This window comes from Carettochelys insculpta, chromosome 8 (genome assembly GCF_033958435.1).
Source record: "Carettochelys insculpta isolate YL-2023 chromosome 8, ASM3395843v1, whole genome shotgun sequence".
Classification (NCBI taxonomy): Eukaryota; Metazoa; Chordata; order Testudines; family Carettochelyidae; genus Carettochelys; species Carettochelys insculpta.
In genome coordinates this window covers 74,462,720-74,490,450 of record NC_134144.1, presented here as the reverse complement: position 1 = coordinate 74,490,450, position 27,731 = coordinate 74,462,720, and the positions used below count along the sequence as shown (strand labels likewise).

The window sequence follows — 27,731 nt, the reverse complement described above, 5'->3', positions numbered from 1 at the left end:
GACGTAAGCGCGTCGCAACAGCGGGCGGGCGGCGGCCTGCCCACCACGCGCCGCCGGGTCCTAGCGCGCGCCGGGTGAGGCCGAGCGGGAGCAGGGAGCAGCGCCCGGCCCGTAACGCCCGGGGGGCCCAGCGCTCCTCCGGCACCGCCGCTGGTTGCTCCCCGCCGCGGCGCGGGCTCGGCTGGGCGGGGCGGCTCCCCCCGCGCTCCTGCCGTGCACCCCGCCAGCTGCACAGCCCGGCGCGCCCCGCTTGGCATCAGTCCCGGCCCCGGGCGGAGCTGGACGCCCCGTTAGCACCGGGCCCCCTGCGGACCGAGCTGCCCCGTCACCGGCGCAGGGCTGCGCTCGCACACCCGGGCGGCCTGCGGCTGATGGGGGAGGGGGGTCCCCGCAGGCGGGGCGGGGCTCGGCTCGGCTCGCGCCGGGCGTGGGGCGCGGCAGGAGGGACTCAGGAAGCGCCTCCTGCTCCCCCGGCGGGGATGGAGAGCGGAGCCCCCAGCTCGGAAGTCCCGACCACGCCCCGGGCGGTCCCACGCAGCAGGGAAGCCGCGCGGGTGGAAGAGCTGTGCCAGACCCTCTGCAGGGCCGCCCGCAGGTCTTGGCCTGTCCCCCCAACCCGGGGGAAATGGGGGCGGGGGATCGGCCCCCACACATTAAAGCGATCGCAGGAGCCCAGGGAACGCGCCAGGGTGCGCTGCCTTGGGGCCTGGCCAGCCCACCAGCGAGCCGCTGCACCCACCAGCCCCTGAGCTTAGGGGAGCGCGGGTCCCTGGTGCTGGGAAAGCTCTTGGGTCAGTTCTGAGCTAGACCCCGTGGGGGCTGCACTGAGGGGACAGGGGCTCAGCTCCCAGCTGGAGAAGCACAAGGGCTAGAACCAGGCCCCTGTTCTAGGGTCTGCCGGCCACTGCCCTAACGAAGGAGAGACAGAAGTCCTAGCCCTGTACATACACGGAGTCCCAGGAGCTCTGCCCCTGCAAGGTCTGACATGGAGAGGGCTCTCTACAACAGCACAGGTCCCTGCTTGGGCAGAGGTGGGGGGAGACAGACTACACACGGGAGGGGGATTGTACAGACTGGGGGGATGGCAGGTGAGGGGCTCCAGGCAGCCTTTCCTGGGGGTGGGCTGGCCCACAGCCCCCCCCCCCCCCCTTACAGCCAGGTGGGAAAGCAAAGGTGTGCTGGTATGGGAGGGGTAGCTCAGTGGTTTGCACAGTGGCCTACTAAACCCAGGCTTGTGAGTTCAGCGCACGAGGGGGCCATTTCTGGGGCAAAAATTTAAAAAAAAAAAAAGGGTGGGGGGTGGGGGGGATGGTGCTTGGTCCTGCCAAGCAGGCAGGGGACTGGACTTGCTGACCTCCCAAGGTCCCTTCCACTTGTATGAGATGTGTATCTCCATATATGTTTTTGGCAGGGGAGAGGGCGCTTGGGTGTAAAGTGCAGTAAGAGATCACAGAACACTGCCTCAAGCCAGCTTTTAGTTAAATACAAAATAAAGATTTGGAGAGGTCCCATCAACCAATTACCATCTGTGCAGCCCCTCGGCCTAGGGCCACAAAACAGTCATGCACATAAAACAGTTCTTTCACCGCTGCACAAGACAGATTTATAAACTCCTTCCACACCACCGGGAGCCAGCCAGCTGCCACAGCGAGACACTAGACAAGGGGAAGTGGCAGGGAGTCAGGGTCAGGCTTCTTTAGAGGGTCCTGCTTTGGGGAGCCGCCTGCCTACCATCGAGCTGAAGGAAGGAGAGAATCCAGCACCCTGGAATAAAGGCCAGGAGCTACCGGCCCAGACCTACCAGCTGCCCCACCGGCAGCAGTCTCCAAGCCAGCTAAGCAGCATAATTCAGGCCAGATATCAGGGAAGTGCCCAACACTCGGCTGACAAAGAGGATGCTACGATTTGGTATCAGCCTTGCAGACCCCTTCCTGCATCCTCCTTGCTGGTAGGAAGCAGCCTGATTCTTCAAGAATTCCTCTCCCCCACAACCCTGAGATCTGAGCTATTTCCTGCCCCTCCCCACATCCATCCAAACCAAGAGTTAAAATTAATTACACTTGTAACCATTTAAAACCCAATAAAATACAATTGCATCTGTCCTAGGGGGTGGGGGTGGGGTACAGCAGCCGCTACATGTGGCTCAGTACTCTGCGTGCAAAACAAAGGACAAACAGAAGACAGACCAAAATACTGCACCGTCACTAGGAAGCTCTTGCTGGGGCGGGCGTTACAATGGTGGCTGGGTTCCTCCCCGGGCGCCCCGTACTCAGCACAGGGACAGCCAGACTGGGGAAGGATGGAAAGGGCGGGTCATTCCAGACACAGCACAACACAGACTTTTTGCCATCCCAGATCTCAGGTATATCCCAGACATCTCAGTAGGAGCCCGTGTGTTCTTCCGGGGATGGCGGCGAGAGGGGTAGCAAAGTCGCCGCTGTACCCGCCTCCTCTGGATCATCTCGCTTGGGTGGCTCAGACAATGCAGGCGAGGAGCCAGCGGGAAGGTGAGCGACAGGTGACTCCCGCTCTTCCTGCCCTCCTCCAAGCCCCAGCTCCACATCCATTTGCTCCAGCTCCCTCTGATCCAGCAGCTCAAAGTCATCTGCTTCCCCCTCCTCCTCCGGGGGAGCTGCTGTCTCCATCCCCACCGCCTCCGTCTCTGCCAGCTGTGCCTGAAAGTTCAGTTTCTCTTCCGGCTCAGTGGGGAGGAACTCGGAGAGGGAAGGCCCCTCGCGAGCTTCCGAGGAGCGCAGAAGGGCCGAGAGGGTGTTCTGCACCACTGTGGTGATGGCAGAGGTGACTATCTCCTCACTTAGCACATCCAGGCAGATGCCCAGGCCAGGGGCAGTGGCAGTCTGCGGCTCAGCACCACTTGGCACCTCCTGCCCGTTCCCATTGAAGTGCGTATTTACAAAATGCAGCGGAGAAGCCAGGCGCAGAACGGAGAGGTCAGTGTCCACGGCTTCCTTTTCCAGCGAGTCCAGCTGACAGGCCATGTGGGCCAGGCCGGGGCCCTGTGGCACCCCAAAGGCATCGTCGCCGTCGCCGCCTGGTGGCCCCAGGTCTCTGGAATGATACTCTTCCACGGAGGGGAACTCTGCCAAGTCCTTGGTGAAGGACTCCTCCGGCTCACTGTGCAGGCTCTGCTGGTCCAGGTCTGGAAGCCCAGCAAGACAAAGGCATTAGCAGCAGCACTTGCCTGCTTCCCCACTCTACACCCCCCATTCTGCCGGCTCCAAGCTGGTAGATCAGCTGATCTTTGCCCCCAGGACCCGTCCTCCCGGCTTGGCACGCAAGCAGGGAGTTGCCTGTAGTCCCACAAGGAGTGTCTGAAGGAACACGGGTCTGGATTCAAAGCCCCGCACAGGTTAGGTCTTCCTGCCTAGGAGCTGCCTCCCTTCGCGCTGCCCCACAGCTGGGGTGTGCAGGGCTCACTTGACCCCTCTTCTTACTACCCTCCCACTCTGCCTATTGATGCCTGGGGCTCCTGTCTCACTTGCACCCTCATCCCTTTCAGTCCCTCCTCCAACCTGCCCCATGTGTCTGACAGGCAGCACCCCAGTGCCCAGGACTCCCCCCACTCACCCGAAGAGTCTGCGGTCACCCCCCATGCAGCCCTTGCTGGAGTGCTGCAGGGCAGGGCCTCCCCTCTGGCTCTTTGGTACTCTGCCACACGTAGCTCAGGCGCCAGCGCACACGTCACCACTGGGGAGGGTTTCCGCCTCTGCTCACCGCAGAGCTCCCCTTTGCAGAGGGAGGCCAGCAGCAGGGCACAGCAGGCAGCGGAGCAGTCGTGGTCGTGGCTAGCTCAGAAGCCATGACAAGATGTGCTGCTGCTAACGCCTCCCCACCCCGGGCAGTGCTGCACAGAGCCCACCACTGCCGGGGGCACTATTGGCCCAGCTAGGTGAGCTCTGAACACCCAGAAATGACAAAAGCCCAAGGCCGAGGTGATGGGGCAAAGCCACCTTACCTGCCTCGTGAGACCCTTTCAGCCCATCTCCCTCTGCCCTCCACGGACAGCATCAGCTCTGCGGTGGGCTGGGGGTGGGAATGGCAATGGCCTGGTCCTGCCATTGGGCTGTTTAGGACAATGCCTGAGGGGGAAGGGGGAGACCCGTGATCACTGCGTACCCTCCGACACGTCGGTCAGCTGCGGGGTGGTGGCCCTGGAGACAGAGAAGCCCCCGCTCTCCAGGATGGAAGCCTCCTCGTCAGAGAGCTCAGAGTCCGTAATCGCCAGTGCTAATGCTGTCTTCTTCACATCCACCTGCGGCAGAGGAGAGCGGGAAGACACTTAGGTTTGGCTGCCCAGCTGGCAGGGCTCCCTGCTGGCCCCTCTGCACAAACCAGGCCGCAGGGGTAGAAGTTATCAGCCAGATGAACGGGCACACAGGGTTCTCACTGTACAGACGGGGGCTGGGCAGAACCACCACCACGCTGAACAGGCAGAGTTATCCGTCCTGCGCCTGGAGTGAGCCTGCTTGGGTGTGTCCCCTGCCAGCACCCAACGCAGAGGTTGCAGCGAAGAGCACATGTGCATTTCCTGCGAATCCTAGAAATCCTCAGCCGGGGGAGCCTCCCCTCCTGCAGCAGCTAAGAACTGCAGCACTGCAAAGGCCAGGACGCATTCCTGCTGCTGCCGCCAACAGGGCAGCCACACATGCAGCAGCAGAAGTCGCTGCAGATGCTGTCATGTGACCTTAAGCATCCCATCTCCCGCCACCAAAACCAGCCACTGCCCTGACCACACCAGTAACAAGCAGACCTTCCCTTTCCCCATCTGCTGAGCAAATGGGAGCTGCAGGGCTGGGAGCAGCTCCGTGACCCTTTGCTCTGGCCATGCTTTGGGTTCCCAGAGATAGCCAGCTGTTTACCTCACCCGCACCACCGCAAGCCAGCCAACAGTGGCAGGTGCAGAAGGGCTTCCTCCAGAACTCACCAGAGCTGCTCTGGTCGGGGCTGGGATGTGCAGCAGGGCAGGGTAGGGCAATCCCTTACTACAGGGCTCAGGTGTGAAGCTGCACAAGTGTCCCTGGGCTTTTCACTCCACCGCACCGCTCCTGGGGCCAGCTGGCGACAGCCTCCCGCAGAGGCAAATCGACACCTCCCTTGGTGCCCCGTGGTGAGTTCCAAGCTCTGCCAGCGCCTAAGGGCAAGGGCCGACTGGCACAGCTCTGCTGCTGGTTCCCTGGTGACTGCACTCTGACCACCCCTCTGCTCCTGGCTCTACTGCATAACCCTCCTGGGGCTCTTACCACTGGGGAGAAGCCAGACAGCTCCGCCTCACTCTCGCTCTCCGTCTCCGCCATGGGCTCATCACCTGCTGTGGGTTCGCTCTTCGCTTGGCGCTCTGCGTGCAGAAACGGAAGAAGCTTCACAGAGCGGCACCCGGCTCCGATCCTGGGGAAGGCAGGAAGGACCTGCAGGGCCCCGTCTAGTCCCTCCCAACCCCTGGCCGAAGAGCTGCAACAGCTCATTCATGGAAGCTCTTCCCAGCCCGGAGTGTCCCATGTACTGGTGTTCTCACCCGCTCCAGTGTGCAGCGGGTCACTGCCAAGCACTCTCCCCCATACTCCCAGTGATCACCCCAAGATTTCCTTCACTCCATTTCACCCCACCACTACAGTCACAACCCCTCGGATGCTCCTCTCCGGCCCACACCACTGCCCTGTTCTGGTCCGTTCCCACTTGCCGGGGCTGTTTTTAGCTGGACTGGCTTCCCAGCCAGGGAGAACAGAGAAAAGGCATTGCCTTACTTTTCTTTTCATGCTTCAGGTGCAGGGTCTCTGCTTTCATGCTGTAGTCCAGTTTCATGAGGACAGGTTCCAGCCGAGTGTACATCCTCTGGATCAGCTCATGGTACACCACTAGTGGCCAGAGTAGAATGCTGAGCACTGGACATGTGGAGAACACCCGGGACAGGTTAGCCATTCAGAAAGGGGTCAATACGCAGACAGAAGATAGCACAATGACACACCCACATCTGGAACATCGCTGGCAGTTCTAGTCACCAGACCTACAAGCAGATGTACTAGGACTGGGGAAAGGTGCAGAGCAAGGCAACAAATATGACGAGGGGCACAGAAAGGCTTCTGTGAGAAGAGATTCAACAGCCGAGGGCTGTTCCGCTTGGAAGAGAGATCACTAAGGCGGGAGAAGACAGGGGTCTGTAATCATAACTGGAATGAAAAAGTGAATCAGGAACTGTTATTTACCCCTTCATGTACCACGAGAACCAGGGTCACTCAGTGAAAAAGAGGCAGCAGGGTTAAACCCAACGAAAGGGAGCACTTCTTCACAGTGCCCAGCCAATCTGGGGGACTCCTTGCCAGGGGGATGTCCTGGAGGACAAAATTAAACCTGGGATGTTCCTCGAAGATGGGCGTCGATACGGGCCTATGCTCTGGGTATCCCCAACCTTCGGCCCGCACGACACCTGAGCAACCCCATCAGCTAACACGCACTTGAGCAGCGGACCGTCAGGAGATCAGCTGCCTACAGTTCCAAACTACTGGAGGGCTAAGTGACCTGAGGGTAGCCAAGCACTTACATTGCCTTCTGATTTTACTGCCTGCTGCTAATACACACGCTCCTTCCCCAGCAGCTTCTCTCTTTCAATAGGGACGTCTCCTCTGTTGAGGTTTCAGAGGGACACTGCATTTCTCTGCTCCCCTGACATCCTCATCCTCAACAACCGTGGGCTCAGTGCCTCTTGGTGTCTGAGGTGTCTCTGACGGTTTCCTTCCATCTTCTCCCGTCCATTACGGAGGTGGCTTAGTGTCTGTAGACTAGCTCCACACCAATCTGCGACATCATCCACCCATTCTCTGTGGGGTCTGCCTCTCCTATTTGAACTGTCCCTTATGCCGAATACCAGGGTCTTGATTTTTCATTCGTTGTTCATTCTGCAGATATGCCCAATAGCTGTAACTTCCATTTATAACCTTCTGAAGTAGGTTCTCTTTCAGCTGTATCTTCCTATATAATTCCTCGGTGGTGACCTTCTCCATCCATTCTATTCTCAGGATCTTTCTACAACTCCACTGGAACACTAACATTCTTCTCTTTGAATCTTTCGTTATCACCCATGTCTCACATTCCTACAACATGCTGCTGAATATGCATGTTTTCAAGATGCTCAGCTTCTTTCCTAAGGTAATCACTTTGCTTTTCTAGATCTCATCCATCGCCTTCAAACTCGCTCTTGCTTTTGCTATTCTGGTCGTTATTTCCTTCTTACAGTCTAGATCATACGTCATGTTGCTCCCCAGATATGTGAACTTCTCTTCATTCTCTAGTTCAATCCCATCTCCACTGATCTGCCTTCCTATTTCCTTATCTCCAAATACCATTGTTTGTTTTATCGGTTCATAAATCAGTCTGTACAGCTTCCCCTCCTTGTTTAGCACCTGCACCGTTTTTGCTAGCTTCTCATCTTCCTCAGTGATAACTATCATCCACGAACCTCAAGTTGTTAATTCTTATCCTGTGCACAGGTATCCCTTCTGCCTCTACCTTGATCTTGTCCATCGCTCTCTTTATAAGCGTGATGAATATACTTGGCAATATCAGACCGTGTCTCATACCTCTGCTTGTTCTAAACCAACTTCCCAATTCTCTGTACATTCTCACTGCTGCCTCTGCATTGTTGTCGATACCCTTCAACAACTGTATCAGTCGGCTATCCACTCCACGTGACTCCAACACTGCCCAAGTCACTTTCTGATCTATAATGGCAAATGTCAAACAGTTGTCGACATTCTTGTTCTTTTGTCGAGCTTCCTCTGCTATCAATCTTAGTGCCAATATCTGCTGTATGGTACTTCTCTCTTTCCTGAGCCCCACTTGCTCATCTGCTAGACGTTCTTCCATCTGCGATCTTAGTCTCTGTCAGCATCATCACCAGCACCTTGCCTAGATGACTTATTAGGGCAATCGTTCTGTATTTCTCAAACTCCAACGTACTTCCTTTCTTGTGTATTGTCACTAGCACAGATCTTGTCCATTCCTTAGGCGCCTTTCCTTCTTTCCATACTATATTACATAGTTGGTGTATTTCCTGAATTATACTTTCTCCACCGTACTTAATCATACCAATACCAAGCTAGGAGGGGTTGCAACTGCTTTGGAGGTTAGGGTTAAAATTCAAAATGATCTGGACAAATCAGAGAAATGGTCCAAAGTGAACAGAATGAAGTTTAATAAAGACAAGTGCAAAGTGCTCCACTTAGGATGGAACAATCAGTTTCATACATACAGAATGGGAAGCAACTACCTAGGAAGGAGTATGGCAGAAAGGGATCTAGGGGTTATAGTGGACCACAAGCTAAATATGAGATGCTGTTGCAAAAAAAAAAAAAACCCCACAAACATGACTCCGGGATGCATTAACAGGTGTGTTGTGAACAAGACATGAGAAGTCAGTCATTCTTCCACTACTCGGCGCTGGTTAGGCCTCTGTTGGAGTATTGTGTCTAGTTCTGGGCACCAGAGTTCAAGAAAGATGTCTAAAAATTGGAAAGGGTCCAGAGAAGAACAACAAGAACAATCAAAGGACTGGAGAACATGAGCTGTGAAGAAAGGCTGAAAGAATTGGGCTTGTTTAGTTTGGAAAAGAGAAGATTGAGGGGGGACATGATAGCGGTTTTCAGGTATCTAAAAGGGTGTCATAAGGAGGAGGGAGAAAACTTGTTCTATCCTCAGAGGCCAAGAAGAACAAGAGGCAATGGGCTTAAACTGCAGCAAGGGAGTTCCTAACTGTCAGGGTGGTCAAACTTTGGAACAAATTCTCTGGGGAGGTTGTGGAATCTCCATCTCTGGAGATATTCAAGAACAGGTTAGATAAATGTCTATCAGGGATGATCTAGACAGTACTTGGCCCTGCCATTGGGGTAGGGGGCAGGACTCGAAGACCTCTCAATGTCCCTTCCAGTCCTAGCGTTCTACGATTCTATGATCTCTCTTGTGATCTTATTTCCAGGGCCTTTGTTTTTCTTTAGTCATTTCACCGCTCTTTCTACTTCCTCCTTGGAAATATCAGTCTCTGTCTCGATGCTCAGTAGAGATCCCGCTTTCAGTTCTTAGATCAGTCCCTGAGACACTCAGGTGCAACTGTGCTGTGTACAATATCTCGTCCATTGCTGCTGTGATGGAGTGGGGGGAGTGCATGTGTGAGTTAGGCTGGATGTCTGAGGCAAGCAGCAGCTCCCAGTGGCTAAGGATGACCCTGGGGCTACAACTGGCAGGTAACACCTCTGCCTGAACAAAGAGCAGGGAGGAGCTGAGCTGGGTTTTGAATCGGGGGTGTCAGTTAGAGGCTAGGAAAAGGGAGAGCTGGAAGGCAGCCAGCCTGAGGAGGGGGAAGCTACACCCCAGAGGGGCACCGCTTGGGGTCTTCTCCCCAGGACAGGTTGGAAGGACTGTCTCTGGCTGCTATGCTGTCGCTTCTGTGAGAAACTGGGCATCTGTTGCCTAATAAACCTTCTGTTGTACCTGCTGAGTGAGAGTCACTCCTGCCAGCGGACAGGGTGCAGTGCAGGGGGACCCCTGAACCCCATCACAGCTGCACATTCTCCTCCTTGTTCATGAGCACGTCGTTCTCATCTTTGATCATCATCTGCTTTGCCTGCCACTTCCTATTAATATTCCTGATCATCTTATACACCTCCCTGGTCTTACATTTGCTCTAATATCCCTCTGTATCTTCACACTGCTCCTCCGACCATTTTGCCTTATCCATTCTGGCTGCTTTCCTTACCGCCTTGCATTTCACCCTCGTTTGCTGTTCCACCCTCTCGGAAGCATCCCTTCTGATTGTCAATGCTCTCTTCTTTTGGACCAGCTTCAGGATCTCCTGCGTAATCCACTTCTTATTGTTCTCCGCTTCTTCTGGAACAGTCTACTCAACTGCCTCTTCTATTGCCTTCCGCTCTTATCTGGGTCTTTATCTAGGCCTTCGACTCTCTTATTTAGGTCTTTCTCTGTGCCTGCATTCCTAATCTTGTGTTTGAGCGCTGTTCAGTATGCACTCCCTACTTCTTCCTCGCCTAGTCCCACCACATCTCTTCTTTTCTTAAGCTAGAGTTTATTGGACCGATGGGACCAGTGCCTTGCCCACCAGGCTCTCTAACATCCAGGCCAACACACCGACAACTAGAGTGCCGAGAACCACCAGGCATGTAGAACGGTGCAGACCTGGGAAGGTTCATTGGTTGACCTTGGCTCTTTCTGCTGGCTGTGGGCAGTACTGCCTCACACTGTAAGCTAGTGAATAACCTGAGACAAAAAGGGAGACGAGGGGTTACGTGCCTCCATTTATCTGATATGAGCTATAGAAATCGTTAGCACACTTCTGCCAGCTTATCAAAGGACTCAGGCATGTCATTACTGGCCTCAGCCAACTCCAAGGGCCTGATACTCACAGATGATGGAGGAGATCATTATGCCTGGAACATAGTGTCCAACCATAGCCAGGACCAGGCAGCCGGAACAGACCCTTGCACAGAACTGGGGACAGACAGGGGAGAAGCATGAACAAAAGGCAAAGATGCCATCCCTGCAGCCAGTGCAGGAGTCTCACTCTGCCCCATTTCCCACAGTACAATGTTTTTACACACAAAAGCCTGAACCAACCCAATGGTTTATTCTGGCCTTGATTTGCTCTGAACATGCAACATTCATCTTCCCAGCCCTGGGGAGAAGCAGTGTGAACTGCAAAAAGCAAGTCAGTGGAGCTGAGCCCGCCCACCTCCTAACTAAACCAACTTTATGGCAATGCCCTAAACAAGCAGTGGGCAACCTGCGGCCTGCACCCTGCCCTGGCTGCAACCCCTTCCTCATCCCCAGTAGGGCTTTTGGAGCCACAAATTGTTAGATTCATGCTTTGTCCCCACTCCTTCCTCTCCCTCCCAGAGCTGGAATGCTGCAGATCAGCTGGCCAGGGAGCCTGGGGGTCTGCAAGGCTGCAGGTGGCATCCAAGTGGGCCATGTGCTGCTGCAGCTCACTGAAGAGGAGGGGGGCCACCAGGCAAGCCCACCCACTCTTCAGGGCTGCCCGTCCCTGTCCTAAACCGTAGCACTTCTGACGTTTACCAAAGCCTCCTGGAAGTAAGATACACCTATTAACGTCAGGCAGCTGTTCGGCTGTAATTAACATTTTACAGAGGAGTCTATATTCTCCCTCCCAGGGCCCACGTGGGGAAACCAAGGCACAGAGCAGTTGAACAAATTGTCCACAGTCCCTGGTGCCCTATCCACCTCTGGGAGGGCACCCCCAGAAGTCGTGGGCATGTGACTGTCCAGCCAAGACTGTTCTGCTCTTTGTGAGACACGGGCTCTGCTCATCCGTCAGATGGTGGCTGTACGGTGCTGGAGAGATGGGCCCTCAGTGTGAGCCACAGGCAGCTTTGCCAGGTACAGGAAGCCAAGTGGAAGAGTGTGGTGCACTCTGTCTCATCTTCTAACCAATTCAAGATCAACGGCAAAGCAAACCAGGCTTTCCATGCATGGCATCTGCCTTGAGACACTCTCCCCTCCCTTCTGGCTGAATATTCCAACTGTGGAGGCATCTGAGCAGTGGGCACAGCCAGCAATGGGAATAAGTGCACTCAAACCCCACCGACTTCTCTCATTTTCATGTACTGGATTCTACCCAGCCTGCTACAATGGAACCTGTGGGAATGTCAGTGGTCTCTTGCGATGATGCGATGAGGAGGTCCTCATACATGCCAGAACCAAGACCTGGCTAGAGGCAAATGACATATGGCATAACCGGCAACTACTAGGTTTATGCCAGATTCTTTCAAGCATCCCGGAGCTCTGGACAACTCTGCATAACTGACTTGGACAATAGCAACCCGAGGGTGCTACCTGCAAGACTCATACAATACTGAACAGAGCCTATGGCAGGGCAAAGCCATCACCAGGCCAACTGCCTACTCAGCCTAGACACCAAGGAAGAAAAGGAACAAAGAGCTGGCTGTTCCCATGAGGGGTTAAGCTCTGCCCCAGCTCGGAGTGACTGGGAACACAATTGCTTCCTGCGCACCGGCAATCACTAACAGTGGGCTGTAAGAGTTAAAATTTTGCACTGAGTCTCCTCCCATCCCCAGCTCACGGGAGGCGCTCCTGACGACAGGAGGAGCCCTTCCAGTACAGGGTGAGCAACATCCCCGGTTTACCTTGGCAGGATTTTGCCTCTTGTATTGCAGCAGCTCTTGAAGGTACAACCTGAAGGTGACCCAGCTCTCCGCCAGGCAGTAGCACAGCTCCGGGACACTGAGAAGATGGGGCTGTGCTCCAGCTGTCACACTCTCACTACAGAAACAGAGACAAGTGTAAGCGTACAAACCTTTAATGCTCCCAGGAAAACCAGGTTCCCTCCAAAGGCCTCCGAATACCACAGCGCATCTCAGACCTAACGTCATGGTTAACGCTTCTGACGAGGGAGCAGCCAGGCACCTTGCTGCAAAACACATCGCCTCCTTGAAAGCAGCAACAACCCCACGTCACAGGTCAAGAGCTGGGGTTAGACCTCTGGGAGCTCCTAGCCTCCAGTCCTGGGAACAAACGCCCTGGAGCTCTGAGGGGTTGTGCTTCCCACAGCCAAGGGCGAAGCACAGGCCGTGCAGGTGGTTTATAGATTACGAAAGCCTGAACTTCAGAGGAATACACTGGACATCACAGTGCCTGAACCACATGGACTGTATTGCTGATGGAAGGGCCTCACTGTTTTCTGGACTGTCAGGATGCAGTTCCCGTGCAAACGAAGCAAACAGCTCCCGCTGAAAACTCAGCTGTGGGTCAGCTAATGAAGGGGTGTTTCAGGAACTATGCACAAACGCTATGCAGCAAGACTCGGGAGCAGCCCTGTGCGAGGGCCAAGGAGGGGGCCAGGCAAAGAGGACAGACGAGACCACCACACTGAGCTCACCACCCCTTCCCACCCCCTTCCTGAGAGGGCCCAAGTGAGCCTACCTGTCCCCTCCTGGCTCCTCCGAAGGCTGTGCTGTAGAGACAGAGAAGGAGCGATTCATTAGCCAAGTGAATGCTAAAACATGCTGGCTTTGCTGTTAGGACCTGCACAGACTCAGCTGGGCAATGGGCTCAGACTAGACATTGTTTTGGGTTTGCATGAGGTTACTTGCAGAGATACCTGGGAATGCTTCCAGATCCAGGTTAGCCTTCCAAACCAGAGCGGTCAAAGCATTGCACACAGACCAGACTCAGCCCACCAAGGTCTGTACTGGGGCCAGTGGACGTGCCCGGCCTCGGCTCAGCTGCAACCCTCAAACCCCAGCAGGCAATGTAGCCAGGCCACAGATTCAGTCTCCACTACAGACTGACCTAGAGCCCTGCATGCTGGGCCTAGGGACTGCTACCGGCTGCAGCGCCATATTCAACACAAGCACAGCTGCAATTTCAGGTGCATCCCTTGAACTCCTCAACTGGGCAAAATACGAGCTCAGATGTCATTTGGAAACTGAACAGTGAAGACCCGGAATATGCCTCTCTCTGTGCCCTGGGGTGAGTGTAATGTGCTGCATTTCCTTGGGCACCTGCCACCCCAGAATCACCCACAGTGTGTTCCAAGTAGGCGCCTCTCTGCAACACATGGTAGGGTGTTTGCATGCTAAAAACCCACTCCCCGCACAGGTACCAAAGAGCACGGACTTGCTGTACACCAAAGACTAATTGCAGGGTACCTGTGCATAGCTGTGTCCTGCTGGCAGCTCTGATCCCACCGGGAAACAGATGTTATCTGCTGTTTGTCTTACAGTGGAGCCCAGGACCCCGCTGTGCAAAATGCTGTACACTGGCAAGTCTGGCTGCTGGGGGGTTGGGAAGCGTACGCAGGCTAAATGGCCAGGCGTTTCTCCAGCCCAGTTTTGACACAGACTCGGTGACAAGGAAGCAGGGCTTTTGTGCAGTGCTGAACACATTCCCCAACACAGCCACAATTCCAAGCACCAATGGGAAATTCTTCTCACAGTGCAACACACACAAAGGCCCGCAGATGCTGAGTTCAGGCCTGGAATTCAGGCTTTACGCACAACACGAGTTCCTAACCTCCCTATGAACAGGACTTCAGGATCTCCCCCTGGGAGTCTTGTCAACCAGTACACAGGAGTGGTTAGTCTAGTCCAGTCCAGTCCAGTCTCAGTCGCCAGCTGAGGAAGCCACATTCTTCTCATTGGATGAGCCCTTTTTGTCTGTGACGCAGATTCCCATCATCAGCCCTGAGAGAGGAGCCAATTGCCTGGAGGCTGGCTGCCCAGTCACTCTCCTTGCCAGCCTGCATTCTGGTGGCTATTGGTGCAGCTCCGCAGTCACACACTGAAAGCCATGGGGTTTTCAGCCACAGCAGATGTGAGCATTAACACCACAGCAATGCTGCCACGCTGGGAGTCTGCCTCTCGCTTGCGATGGATGCACTTGCCATCCCATCTCCACGGATGAGTGTCTCAACGGTGCTGCTGCATCAACAGCCCACCGAAATCGGGAGCTGGGCTGCGCAGCTGCCACCCGCACTGTGCCAGTATCACGCTGGAAACTGCCCTTGGCACTGATGCTTTGGGTGGTTTGCTACACTGCAGCCAACACAACCAAGTAGCACTGGCCCTCGCATGGTACAAGCGACACTACTGCTCTGAGGCAGAGCACCGGGGGACGGGGAATTTCGCAGCACACTGAGCCTGAAGCACTGGTAGGGTTTCTGAACCCATGGCACTGGAGAGACTGGGCCAGCTCCTTCCAGAACAGCTTCCTGGGAAGGGTTTTGAAACCAGCTCCAAATCTACAGTAGCTCTGGGACATGCGGAATGACACCACATTAGCAAGGTCAAAAAAAATCAGCAGGTTGCGCAGCATTAGGCTCTTCCGCAGATAGCGTCACCCCTTCCTACAGAAACGTAGTCTGCACGCTACCCACCCCAAGGCACTGCAGAGCCTGGAGGGGGAATTAGACTCACAGCAAAGCTGCAGAGAGTTTCAGACAGGAGCTGTAACCACTCAAATAAGCACGTTTTTAAATCTTCACTCTCTTTGCTGAGATACCACCCATCATCCTCCAAATTAAATCAGTGGGCGTACACAGGACAGCCAGCAGGCCTTAAACACCTGCCCAGAGAAACAGCGCCCTGCTGACATCTCTTTGTGAACATTTATATTAACCTAAAATCCAGTGTAAACACAACTTGACACACCAAATTACATCTAAGAGACAGTATTCAGGTCAGGTGATGGTGCCTGCGGCTCCTCGTGAGCCTGTCTGCAGCCAAACCCCGCTAGAAAGCAGGGTACCAGATCCTCCATCCTTGTGCTGGAGTGACTCGAGAGGTTTTCCATTCACAAGAGGATCTGGGCTTGGGGATATCTGAATTTCATGGGCTGAGGCGTTTACCCCAGGTACAGCTACCTCCTACTCCCAGCCAGTCACATTCTCTACTCAAACCCGTCCTTGTACACTTACACTTATGCACCGACAGGAAATAGCAAGATAAAAAGAACATAGAAATAACCTGCACAACTTCCAGCTCAGCATGTTATCTGGCCTGCCAGCAGACTGAGGTTCCAGTGGGTTTGGTCTAACAGACCACAGTCCAGTGGGTAAGTGACCTCCTCGGCACAGTGCCCAGCAGTCTAAGAGTGCTCCAGTAATTATCCTTATTGGAGCCTCCCTGCTCAAAAGCAGCATCTTCTTCATATGACTGTAAAAACAACGAGAAGCCCCATGGCACCTTATAGATTAGCAAATTTACTGTAGCCTACGCGCATCTGACGAAGGGCGTCTTCACCCACAAAAGCTTCTCCTCCAAGAAATCTTTTAGTCTACAAGGTGCCACAGGGCTTCTCACCATTTTTGCGGATACCAACTAACACGGCGACCCCTCTGACCATGTTACTGTGACAATCCAACATTGAGTTTGGAATGGGAAGAACACCAGTTTGGGAAGTGCCCAAGGTCGGTGCAGGTACATGGCTACAGGGCACAGAACACACCCCTTCCACGGAGATGCTCTTACGCGCGTGTGCTGCTCTGCAGCCACTTTGCAGTCCGGGGTGCTGGCAGGCGAGTCCCTGATGAATGAGAGCTGGTGTTGCGTTCCAGCTTTCATCCAACAGTGGAACTGCGGCCAGACAGCCACCTACTGGGCTAGGGGAGTGTGCGTACACACATATGAACCCATATAGGTGCTGTGCTGACCTGGTTCTTGCTCTGCTATCAGGCTGCCATTCTGTGTCTAAGACGGAGGCCAGGCTCAGACAAGAGCCACCACACGTTCAGTTGCGGTACCTTGCACTAGTGGGCTCCTTGGAGCTGCAACACAGCTCTTCCCCTGCAAGAACCAAGGGAACGCCGTTCACGGAAACACTCTGAAAAGGCCAGTCAGGGTGGGACTTGCCCTTTGCTGTCAGCAGCAGGAGGGCAGCGCAGTGAGGGGAAAAGAACAGGCCCTGGGCTGGTTTTAGATGAGACCAGTGGGGAAGGAAGGAACTCAGAGAAGTAGTTGTGTCCAGTAACCGTCAGCACACCAGAACGTGGGACGTGCATCAAGCTGTCACACTGAGCCAAGGGCATTAAGTCCCATTTTCTTGGCTGCTTCACTGCTGTATGTTCAAATATTCCAGCGTTGTTTTCTGTTTGCTGTGCAATAAGGCGATGGCTTTAGATATGGTAATTTTAGAAGGAAAATTCTTCCCCTCCCTGACCTCAGTCAGACTGTTACAAAGGGCAGCAGAATTCCATATACAAAAGGATTTATCAGGCCTCGTGCACAAAAAGGCATTTTGGAAGACCGGGGGCGTTATTTTAAGCATTTAACTCTTCCCTGCAGTGCTGGAAAAATGTACCACTCTAATACTCAAGAAACTGAACAGTCTAGCTGAATGAAGCGCACAGAGTAAACAAACAAACAGCATCAAGAATGAAGGTAGTAACACATAGAAAGAAAGTTTACAGGTGAGGTAATCTTATCAGAGCTCTTAAGTCAACACCCCAGTCAGTCACATATAGCTTCCCTTTACACACACAGGTCCCTCTGGTACAAAACTGCTTCTTAAACTCTATTCATTTAATATATAAAAGATGAAGGAGGGGCACATAAAACAGGTCAAACACCCCTCATTTGAATGCTTCCTTGCTGCTCCTCTGAGGCCTGGTGTACACCCACAACTTAGATCAACTTAACTAAATTGCTCCGAGCTGTGAATTTTTCACACCCATGACAGATGCAAATAAGCCAACCTACATCCTGGCTCAGACCCCAGTCTACCTGAAGAATCCTGCTGCTGACTGAGTCATGGCTTCTTGACGAGGTGTATTTATTGCAGGAATGGAAAAGCCTCTTCTGTCGCGGCAGTAAGAATCTATACCACAGCAGTGCAGCAGCAGCACCACAGCTGGGATGCTGCAATGACTGTAGCACAGACATGGCCTGAGTCTGATGCTGACAGTCTCCATAATGAATTTGCCAAGATATGCAAGATGATCCCCTGCTGCCTACTAGCTGGAAGCCAGATATTGGTGTGTACAACCAACATAATAACCTAACCACAGCTCGCACTCGTGTCCACACCATTTTCCCTGCACTACCTGGATGTAGCTAGAGATGGCTGTATCCAGTTTTGACTGTTCTGAGGGCGTACAGGCCCATCTCCTGACTAACAGCATGGTGACTGTGGCTCACCATGGGACTGGCATGCAGGTTTTGACTTACGGTTTTGGCAGTGTACTTTCATGTCTGGAATCTGCCTCTCACTCTCTGCACTGTGTTTAGCGGGAACCAGTAGGAAAAGCCTCAACGATACAACAGAAAATATCACAATGCCAGTGTCTAAATCAATAGTACAACTGCACCTGGAATTCCGCATGAAGTTCTGATCATCCCAGCTCAAAAAAAGATATTAAAATTGAAACAAGTATGGAGGAGAATGACAACAATTAGGGATATGGAACAGCTGCTGTGTGAGGCGAGATTAAAATGATGGGTACTGTTCAGCTTGGAAGAGAGACTACGTGGGGAGGAGGGTATGATACAGGTCTATAAAATCATGACTGCTGAGGAATAAGTGAACAGGGAAACGTTATTTACACCTTCACACAATGCAAGAACCAGGGTCACCCAATGACATTGACAGGCAACGGGTGTAACACAAATGTAAGGAAGCACTTCTTCACACAACACACAGTCACACTGCAGACTGAGTAAACCTGCAGCCCACAGGCCCCCTGGCTGCCCCCTCCCCCACATGCCTCACACACTGGGGGACTGGAGGTGTTCCCAAGCAGCTCTGTGCATCTGAGCCTGCTCAATGCAATGGACTCATCTGCAGCACAACGCACCCCTGAAGGCAGGGAAGGAGCAGACCTACAATACCCATAATGAAGTCAAGGAACATCAGCAGCTGTCACTCATGCCAATTCCCCCGCTGCAGCAATAGGTATCACCTACCAGAGAAGTCAAACAGGAACCTGGGCTTCCACCTCTCCAGTAAGAGCATTCCCAGCAGAGAGATGCTGAGGAGAAAGAGGGGTCGCAGGGAGGTGGAGGAGAACAACCTGGGAAAGCAAACAGAGAGGTCATTAGCTGGGGTGCTGGGAGGAATGCTGTGAACCCCTCTTACGAAGGCAGATACTGCTCAAGGGCCAAGAGAGATCAGGGAAATGCAGCTAGTGGGAGACTTCAGCCCAGCAGTTGAGACAGCTTCTCATTTGGCCTCATCAGAGCCCAAGAGTGAAATCCCAGCTCTGCCACTGATCCCACCTGGTCCCCTGGTAACATCACTTCGTCACGTTGCACTAGGGTTCCTTCCCTCGCTATAAAGCAAGGGCAGTGCTTACAGCTGCACAAGTACAGAGGCAGCTGTAAAAGCAAACTGATTGGACTGACTCTTAGAGGGCTGCTGCTGAGAAGACTAGCTCAGTTTTGAAAAGAGCTGCAGTGAGAGAGATACATGTTTCTAAACCATCTTCAGACAGCATTAGAAGGCAAGAGAAACCGATCCACAATTTGTTTCCAAACACTAGTTCTTTCATTGGTCCTCTCCCCCAGTTAGCATGGCCTCAGTCACATGAAGCGTGTGGCTCTACCACCCAGCTGATGTAGATGGCCTAGATGGATCCCAGAGTCTTCCATCTACCTCACTGATACTCTGGCCTGTGCCCAACCCCAGAGATCCTTGCTCACCACCAGCTAGAGGGGATGTTTCCTCTAATGCAGAAATTAACACTTCTTCACACAGCACACAGTCAATCTGTGGAACTCCTCGCCAGAGGAGGTTGGGAAGGCTAGGACTATAACAGGATTTAAAAAAGAGCTAGATCAATTCAGGGAGGCTAGGTCCATAAATGGCTATTAGCAAGGGGTAGGAATGGTGTCCCTGGCTTCTGTTTGTCAGAAGCTGGAGATGGATAGCAGGAGAGAGATCATTGCCTGTTCGGTTCACTCCTTCTTGGGCACCCGGCATTGGCCGCTGTCAGCAGATAGGATACTGGGCTGGATGGACCTTTGGTCTGACCCAGTCTGGCCATTCTTATAAATTCTATAACAAACGGTGCTCCTGAAACACATGCCACCCCACAACTCCAACCTCATTCTTTGTTGCTTGCCTAACCCCCCTTTCTCCCGCAGCCAGCAAAGAAAGGCTAATGTCTCCTTTCAGCCAATAAAAGCTGCACTAAAGCACCATCCAGAGCCCATCACTGCCATCTTTGAGCCAGCTGAGGGACAAAGAGGGAGGAACGCACTCTTATGCTTCTAGGCTGAAAGTGCTGTCAGCCCAGGGAGCAAGGACCACCACCTGAATCCTTATCTTGCTGGAAATGCTTACCACGAGACTAATGGCAAACTATGAAGGGCAACAGAAGCCCTGACTAGAGAACCGGCAGGTGGGTACACATATCTCAACTATTCAAAGCAAGAAAGAGAGGAACTCCAGGATAAACCAAAGAATCAGACCTTAAAGGGCTCAGAAAAGAGATTAGGGCTCATCAGGGGCCACCCAACACACCCACTCTTTCCCTTCAGTTGTGCCAGAGCAGATCTGTTCCCATCTCTTCCCATGGGGTGATGATTCTAGAGCTAAATCCACACCAGCTCAGGAAGTTTTTCCTATTGTTCATCCTTAGTGTCTCTTTTCTGAACATCAGCTCAGTCTCCAATTATAGCCTCTGCAGGACTGTAATTAGTCCCTCCCCCACCTGTGGCACTTAAACCCATCTGTGTACCGAGTACTCACGTCCTCCACCCCATTATAATCCACTGTAATTGTCACTTAGCCAAACTAGACACATTTAGCTCCTTTAATCTTTCCCCATAAATCATTCTCCCAAACACACCAGCCTCACAACATCGCTCCAGCTTCAAAGCTCTGCTCTGGATTTTCCCCTCTATATTCAGCACATTAGTTCATGGTCATCTAAAGCAGATGAGCATTATGCAAGTTTCTTGCTGGGTAATTTTAAGAAAGAGGTAACAGAAAATTTAAATGGGTATTTGGTCAAGTACCCTTTTCCTTCCCCTAATTTTAAGATTCAATTGGTCATTGTCTTGGCATGTAAAAAAATAAGTCTTTCTGACCAGCTGTGTCCCCCTTTGTGTGGAAAAACACAGAGGGAACATTTTGCCAATAAAACAGATTCATTGTTTACACAAGTAAACAATGTTTTTCTTTCCAGTCCACAGCTTGCTTCTGCCACTCAACATTCAAACTTGTTGACACGGCTGCTGTGTATGGGGCAGGGGTGATGGAAAAGTAGTGAGGCACACAGGACAGGATGAAAAGACTGTGCCAGGACAGAAATACAGAACAGCTACAGGCTTAGCAAGAGATCAAGGTCCTTAAACACGGAGCTCAACTATTTGAAGGGGCCTAGGTGGTATGTAGAGATTCCTTCCAGCCCAGAACATGACCCGGGTTTAATAACTTACTGTGACTGTGGAATGAAGCACATTAATATAGCAACAACAAAGAATTTAACTAGAAACATGCCTGGGCGAGGGGCCAATTAGCTACAGCTGCCAGCAGGAGCATGCACCTTATCATCATAGGACAAATCCTGTGCAGCCTCCTGGCACCTCCCTGGCAGCAACAATCAGCCTGTTTGTGCTTGACAAAGGAAAATGGCAAGACTATTCCCAGCTAACCACATCCTATAGAATTCTATGTTGTAGACTGTGGCTGACGGGTAGCCCATAGTTGAGGGGTGCCTTAGACAGACCGAACAGCAGATCACAGGCTGCTTTGGGCAAGACAACACACTGCATCCTGGGAGCCCTACTGCCCATGAGTTGCACGTCCATACCCAGGGAAGATGCAACTTAGATGTTAGTGTAACTCCAGGATGGGTGCACATGGGATGCTCCCACGATGAAGGGTACTAACTGTTGCTCCCCTGCTCCCTATCTGCCCCGCTAAAGCATTGATTTTTACAGCATCCACATTAGGTACATTCCCACCAGAATGTGCTGCTCTTGGGATTAACTAAAAAGGGCCATCACCAGAGCTGTCAAACAAATCCAACAGGAACAGAGACAAGAGCCTCACACTTGGGCATTTTAGAACATTTCTGAGAATTACAAATCTCAGAGAAGGTGAGACATTGTACTAGGAAAAATAATGCAAGCTCCCACTCCACCAGCACCTCTCCATCCTGCCCCACAGACACCATTCATTAATTCTGGAGTCCTCAAAGCAGCTTTGTTAATCCACCTCCCCCTGACCTGCCATACCCTCCATTAACACAGCCTTGGAGCACTCTGGTGAAGATGCTGCTGCCATTGCTAGACATAGCAATGGGTTTGTGGTACGAACCAAAACTTATGGCAGCAACTCAATTTCATTTCCCTTTACACTGCCCCCATCATCACAAACTGCTGCATTTAACTGTCCACAGTGATTTTCTAGCATTGCACATTACCCACTGTTCTCCAAGTAAGAATAAAAGGGGGTAAAAACAAAGGTGTCATCCTGGTAAGGGACTAGTACAGACCGCCTAACTAGGAAGACAGGGATAAGGCTTTTTTTTGAACAATTAATACAATCATCCAAAGGAAAGGACATTGTGGTGATGGGAGAATTCAACTATCCAAACACCTGGTGGTAAAATAACACAGCAGAGCACAGATTATCCAGCAAGCTCTTGGGATGTACTGGAGACTTTTTTATTTCAGAAAACAGAGAAAGCTACTGGAGGGGAGGCTGCTTTAGAACTGATTCTAACAAACAGGGAGGAACCGTTGAGAATTTGGAAGTGAAAGACACCTTGGGAGAAAGTGATTGTACATTTATAATTCTAAGGAAGGAGAACAGCAAAATAAAGACAATGGATTTCAAGACGACAGACTTTTGCAAACTCAGGGAGTTGATAGGTACAGTCCCATGGGAAGCAAAACTAAGATGAAAAGCAACTGAAGACAGTTGTCAGCTTTTCAAAGAGACAATGAACTACTCCACTACATAGGAAAGAGAGGAAATCTGGCAACAGACCACGCTGGCTTAACCAGGAGATTCTGAAGGATCTAAAAACCAAAAAGGAGTTCTATAAAAACTGGAAACTATGTCAAGTTACAAAGCATGAATAAAAACAAATAAGTATGTAGGGTAAAATTAGAAAGACCAAGGCAGGAAGTGAGATCAAATTAGCTAGAGACATAAAGGAGAACAGGAAAACATTCTACAAGTATATTAGAAGCAAGAGGAAGACCAAGGACAGGGTAGAACCATTATGTAACGAAGGAGGAAAACCAATAACAGAAAATGGGGAAAACAGTAGAGGTGCTTAATGACTTCTTTGTTTAGGTTTTCACCAACGAGGCTGGTGGCAACTGAATGCCTCACATAGTGAATGCCTGTGAAAATGAGCTAGTTTCAGAAATTAAAATAGGAAAAGAACAAGTTAAAAATTACTTAGTCAAGTTAGACCTCTTTAAGTCACCATTGCCTGATGAAATGCATCCTAAAATACTCAAGGAGCTAACTGAGGAGATAGCTGAGCCATTAACTATTATCTTTGAAAAGTCATGAAGACAAGAAAAGGGCAAATATAATGCCCATCTACCAAAAGGGAAATAAGGACAACCCAGGAAATCACAGACCAGTCAGCTTAACTTCCGTACCAGGAAAGATAATGAATTAAATAATTAAGGGATCAATTTGCAAACATCTAGGAGATGATAAGATGATAAACAACATTAAGCATGGATTTGCAAAGAACAAACCACCTCAAACCAACCTGACAGCTTTACGCTGATCGACTAACAAGCCTCGCTGATAAGGGGGAAGCAGTAGGCTTGGTATACCTAGATTTTAGTAAAGCATTAGTTACAGTATTGCATGAGCAACGAAGGGTCCTGTGGCACCTTATAGACTAGCAGAAAAGTTTTGAGCGTGAGCTTTCGTGAGCACAAACTCACTTCATCAGATGCCGGTCTTGGAAAGGGTTAGGGTCAGGGTCAGGGTCTTTCCAAGACCGGCATCTGATGAAGTGAGTCTGCGCTCACGAAAGCTCACGCTCAAAACTTTTCTGCTAGTCTACGAGGTGCCACAGGACCCTTCGTTGCTGTTACAGATCCAGACTAACACGGCTGCCCCTCCAAGTATTGCAGGACTGTCTCATTAATAAACTACAGAAATACAGCCTAACAAGGCTACTATAAAACATGTGCATAACTGCTTAGTTAACGATTCCCACCGAGTAGCTATCGATGGTTCGCAGTCATGCTGGAACCCCACTTCTTATGCCTTACACAGGCACCCGTTTTGGGACCATTCTGTTCAGTATCTTCATCAACAATTTAGATAATGTGCAAGAGAGTATGCGTACAAAGTGGGATGATATCAAGCTGGGAAGGGCTGCAAGTGCTTTGGAGGACAGGATTATAATTCAGAAACTGGAGAAATGATCTGAGGTAAATAGGAAGAAACTCAACAAGAGCAAAGGCAAAGTACTCCATTTAGGAAGGAACAATCAGTTTCATACATACAAAACAGGAAATGACTATCCAGGAAGGTGTATTACAGAAAGGAATCTAGTGGTCATAGTGGATCACAAGTTAAATATGAATCAACAGTATGACACTGTTGTCAAAAAGCATCACACTGGGATATATCAATAGGAGTGTTGTAAAGACAACATGGGAAGTAATTATTCCACTCTGCTCTTTGCTGATTAGGCCTCATCTGGAGTATGGTGTCTAGTTGTGGGCAAACTGGAGAAGGTCCAAAAAAAAAAAAAAGGGGGGGGGGGCAACAAAAACGATTAAAGGTCTAGAAAACATGATCTATGAGGAAGACTGAAAGAACTGGGTTTGTTTAGCCTGGAAAAAAAGAAGACAGAAGACGCATAACAGCATCTAAAGGCTGCTATAAGGAAGAGGGAAAAACTATTCTCCTTAAGCTCTGAGGACAGGACAAGAAGTAATGGGCTCAGATTGCAGCAAGAGAGTTTTAGGGCTGGACACTAGGAAAAAAAATTCCTGTCAGGGCGTTTAAGCACTGGAATAAATATCATAGGGAAATTATGAATCTCAGTCACTGGAGTGTTTTAAGAGCATGTTAGACAAACACCTGACAGGGAGGTCAAGATAGTGGTTGGTCTTGCCATGAGTACAGGGGACTGGATCAGATGACCTCTTGAGATTCCTTCTACTGCTCATTCTCACACACTTTCTGCTTTACAACCATCATAAGATTTGTCCAGAGATAGCCCCTGCAGGATGCTTTGGGGGTAGTGGGTTATTCTAGGGTTTGATTTGTCTCCCCTCAAGACTCTCTCACATCAGACTACCCAGAAGATATCCCAAAGTGTGTTTAGGAACAATTTTCTGTGAATGAGCTTCTACAGAACACCACTTTGAGTTCCATTTGCTCTTAATGCAGGCTACAGAAAAGGAATTGAAGACTTCTGTAAAAATCAGGAGGATGAATGCACCCTGACCCCGGCCGCTGATGCACAAGAGAACTATAATCTTGGGCACTGAACTACTCCCACCCAGTTTGACTACTAGTCCAAAGGAACTTGTCACTTTGGTCCTCAGCTGGCGACATGTGAACTCTGCCCAACTCACATAGACAACTTGCCAGGAGCTCCAGGGATCCCCTATAGCTAAATGAAATTGGTCACCCCTCTGAGACCATCAATGGCATCACATGACCTCTTATCTTGAGACAGTGTTGCTTGTTTGCAATTTGGGCTCTACACCTCCACTAGCTGCACATTAGAGAAGAGGACATAGAACTTCATGGACCACATTTTTTCCTGTCCTACAACAGAGTCACATGTCCCTATTCAGAAGAGATACTCTATTCAGTCCTTAGGGAGAAGGTGAAAACTTGTCTCGCCCAGAGCTAAAGCAACAACCGTTTTTCCTGAACAAGTAGCACTGACTAAGCTCTGGAGAGAGCTCTCTCTCTCCCTTCGCACCAGTGTCACCATGAGATAGCATATGTGCAGAAGAGACAAGGCAGGAACAAGAGCCTACACTGGGGAAGAGAACCCCACACCCCTCACAAATAGGCAAGCTTTGTAATGCATCTCCTCAGAGGAAGTCTGAATGCAGCATCTGGATTTTCGGGCAGTTCCTGTTTCCTGACCTTGATTTCCAGCAGGATCAAACAAGCGAGGGACCAGGAAGCAATGAACAGGAGAGCAGCGCGTTTCAATACAAACGTGACTCGGAGCAGCACAATCGTATTCAGGCTAGAGCGTAAACTCCCAGGCACCTGCAGTTCATAACAAATCTGATGGGAGGAGGGATCCTGGATCCACAGAATTTGGGCCAGGTAGTGGGGATCTCTCTCTGCTCCACTCACTCTCAGGGGCACAAGCACCCCCACCAACTAAACCTTCGTGGGGCTCACACCCTCCCTCCCCCCTCCCCCACGGCCCCCTCCCCCGCCTCACACCCTCCCCACCCCCTCCCCCACGGCCCCCTCCCCCGCCTCACGCCCCCCTCCCCCGCCTCACACCCTCCCTACCCCCTCCCCCACGGCCCCCTCCCCCGCCTCACACCCTCCCTACTCCCTCCCCCGCCTCACACCCTCCCTACTCCCTCCCCCACGGCCCGCTCCCCCGCCTCACGCCCCCCTCCCTATTGCCCCCCCCGCCTCACGGCCCCGCCCCTCACCACAGGGCCCCCCCGAGGCCGCCGGCCGTGACCAGGCTGTGTAGCGGCCTCTCCCAGACCAGCAGCCGCTGCGCCGCCGCCAGCGCCGCCTCCCAGCCCCGCAGCCGCTGCCTCAGCGCCGCCGCCAGCCGCTCCAGGGCCTCCTCGTCCGCCTCGGGGCCGGCCGCCGCCGCCGCCGCCTCCTCCGCCCGCCCGCCGCCGCCGCCGCCGCCGCCGCCCGCCATGGCGCTCCGGCTCGCGCCCAGCCGCGGTGGGCGGGGGGAGAGGCGGGGGGCGCCTGTCAGCCGCGGCCGGAAGCGGCGACGGGTGAAGCCGGCTGGGGCGAGGAGGCACCACGTGACAGGAGCCGCCCGGAGGGCCCCGCTCCCTCCACACGTGACTCAGGGCGCTCACCCGCGCAGGCGCCGCCGGGCGCCTCTCCCGTCACTCTCCTCGCGCGACAACGGTGCGTCCGACTGCGCCTGCGCCGCTGGAGCGCCCGTGGCTCGTGAGGGCGGGGGGGGGGCTTCGGCGGGCGTTACTGCGCGTGCGCGACTCTTATGCGCATGCTCAGAGCATGCGGCCGGTGCCACCTGGTTCTCGGGCGCTCCCTGGGAGAGGGGCGGGGTCTGGCTGCGCTGCCCGGGGCACGCCGCGAGCTCCGGCTCGCCGCCCCGGTGCTGCTCTGCTCCAGGGGGAAGGGGCACGAGGGACCCAAAGGGCCTGCCCCGTGAGAGCTGAGCTGAGCTGAGCTGAGCTCGCGCCACGTGGAGCCCTGCTTCGAACGGGCCCCGCTGCGTGGCCCGCTGCTCCCAGGGGTCGGTGCCTTTGCAAAAGCACCTCTCGGAAAACAGCAGCCCTGGCTGTGGGCCCGGCTTCCAGGGCCACGCCGTGGCAGAGGGAGAGCCGAGCTGGGCTGTATTCCAGCAAAACACACAGCAGAAGGGAGGGAGGTTCTGCCCAAGCGCCAGCCCAGAGAGCTGCATGGCTGTTATCAGCACCGCAGCTGGAGCCCCACCCAAACCTCCAACTGGGGCTTCAGCTGGGGGCTTGTTTTGCTTGGCTCTCTTCCTGCGTAGACGGGCACATTCTCATGTTCCTCAGTTAACACCATATGAGCCAGCATGATGGCCTGGATGCTTTGTATGTTGGACAGACTTCAAACTCTCCTTGACAAAGAGTTAATGGGCATAAAACAGACATAAAAACACTCCTGATTCACAAACCTGTCAGCCAGCACGTTAATGGAGCGGGCCATTCTGTTAACGACCTGAAAGTCTGTGTTTCACTGAAGAGAAATTTTCACAGCAATTTGGAAAGAGGCTGCTGAACTCTCTTTTATATTCAAATGTGACACATGAACATGTGGTTTGAACTGGGATGGGAATTTCCTAGCTTATTATAGGGGCTCTTTTACATACGTGGCTTTATCTAATTCTTGACTCCCCTCCCCCTTCCACTCCTCTGCTCTCTGTTTTGCTTACCTTGATAATATCTTTTCTGATTTGTCCACCTTAATTACTGTTTTTGGTTCTCTCTGACTTAAATATTGAGTCTGTTCTGGTCTGGCTCTGGTCTGAAGAGGTGGGTCTGTCCCATGAAAGCTCATCACCCAATAGA

General features: G+C 52.3%; 1 protein-coding gene across 1 annotated transcript; it reads right to left on the bottom strand.

Annotated features, from left to right (window-relative positions):
* Positions 1-1,461: 1,461 nt before the first annotated feature.
* On the bottom strand, positions 1,462-26,456 carry RETREG2 (reticulophagy regulator family member 2). The gene is made up of 9 exons (XM_075001593.1): positions 26,133-26,456; positions 18,459-18,565; positions 12,982-13,012; positions 12,186-12,321; positions 10,428-10,512; positions 5,763-5,900; positions 5,262-5,356; positions 4,138-4,273; positions 1,462-3,160 (listed from the first exon to the last, which is right to left on the bottom strand). The coding sequence occupies exons 1-9, from the start codon at positions 26,354-26,356 to the stop codon at positions 2,379-2,381; spliced, it is 1,734 nt and encodes a 577-aa protein (XP_074857694.1). The 5' UTR covers positions 26,357-26,456; the 3' UTR covers positions 1,462-2,378.
* Between the last annotated feature and the right edge of the window lie 1,275 nt (positions 26,457-27,731).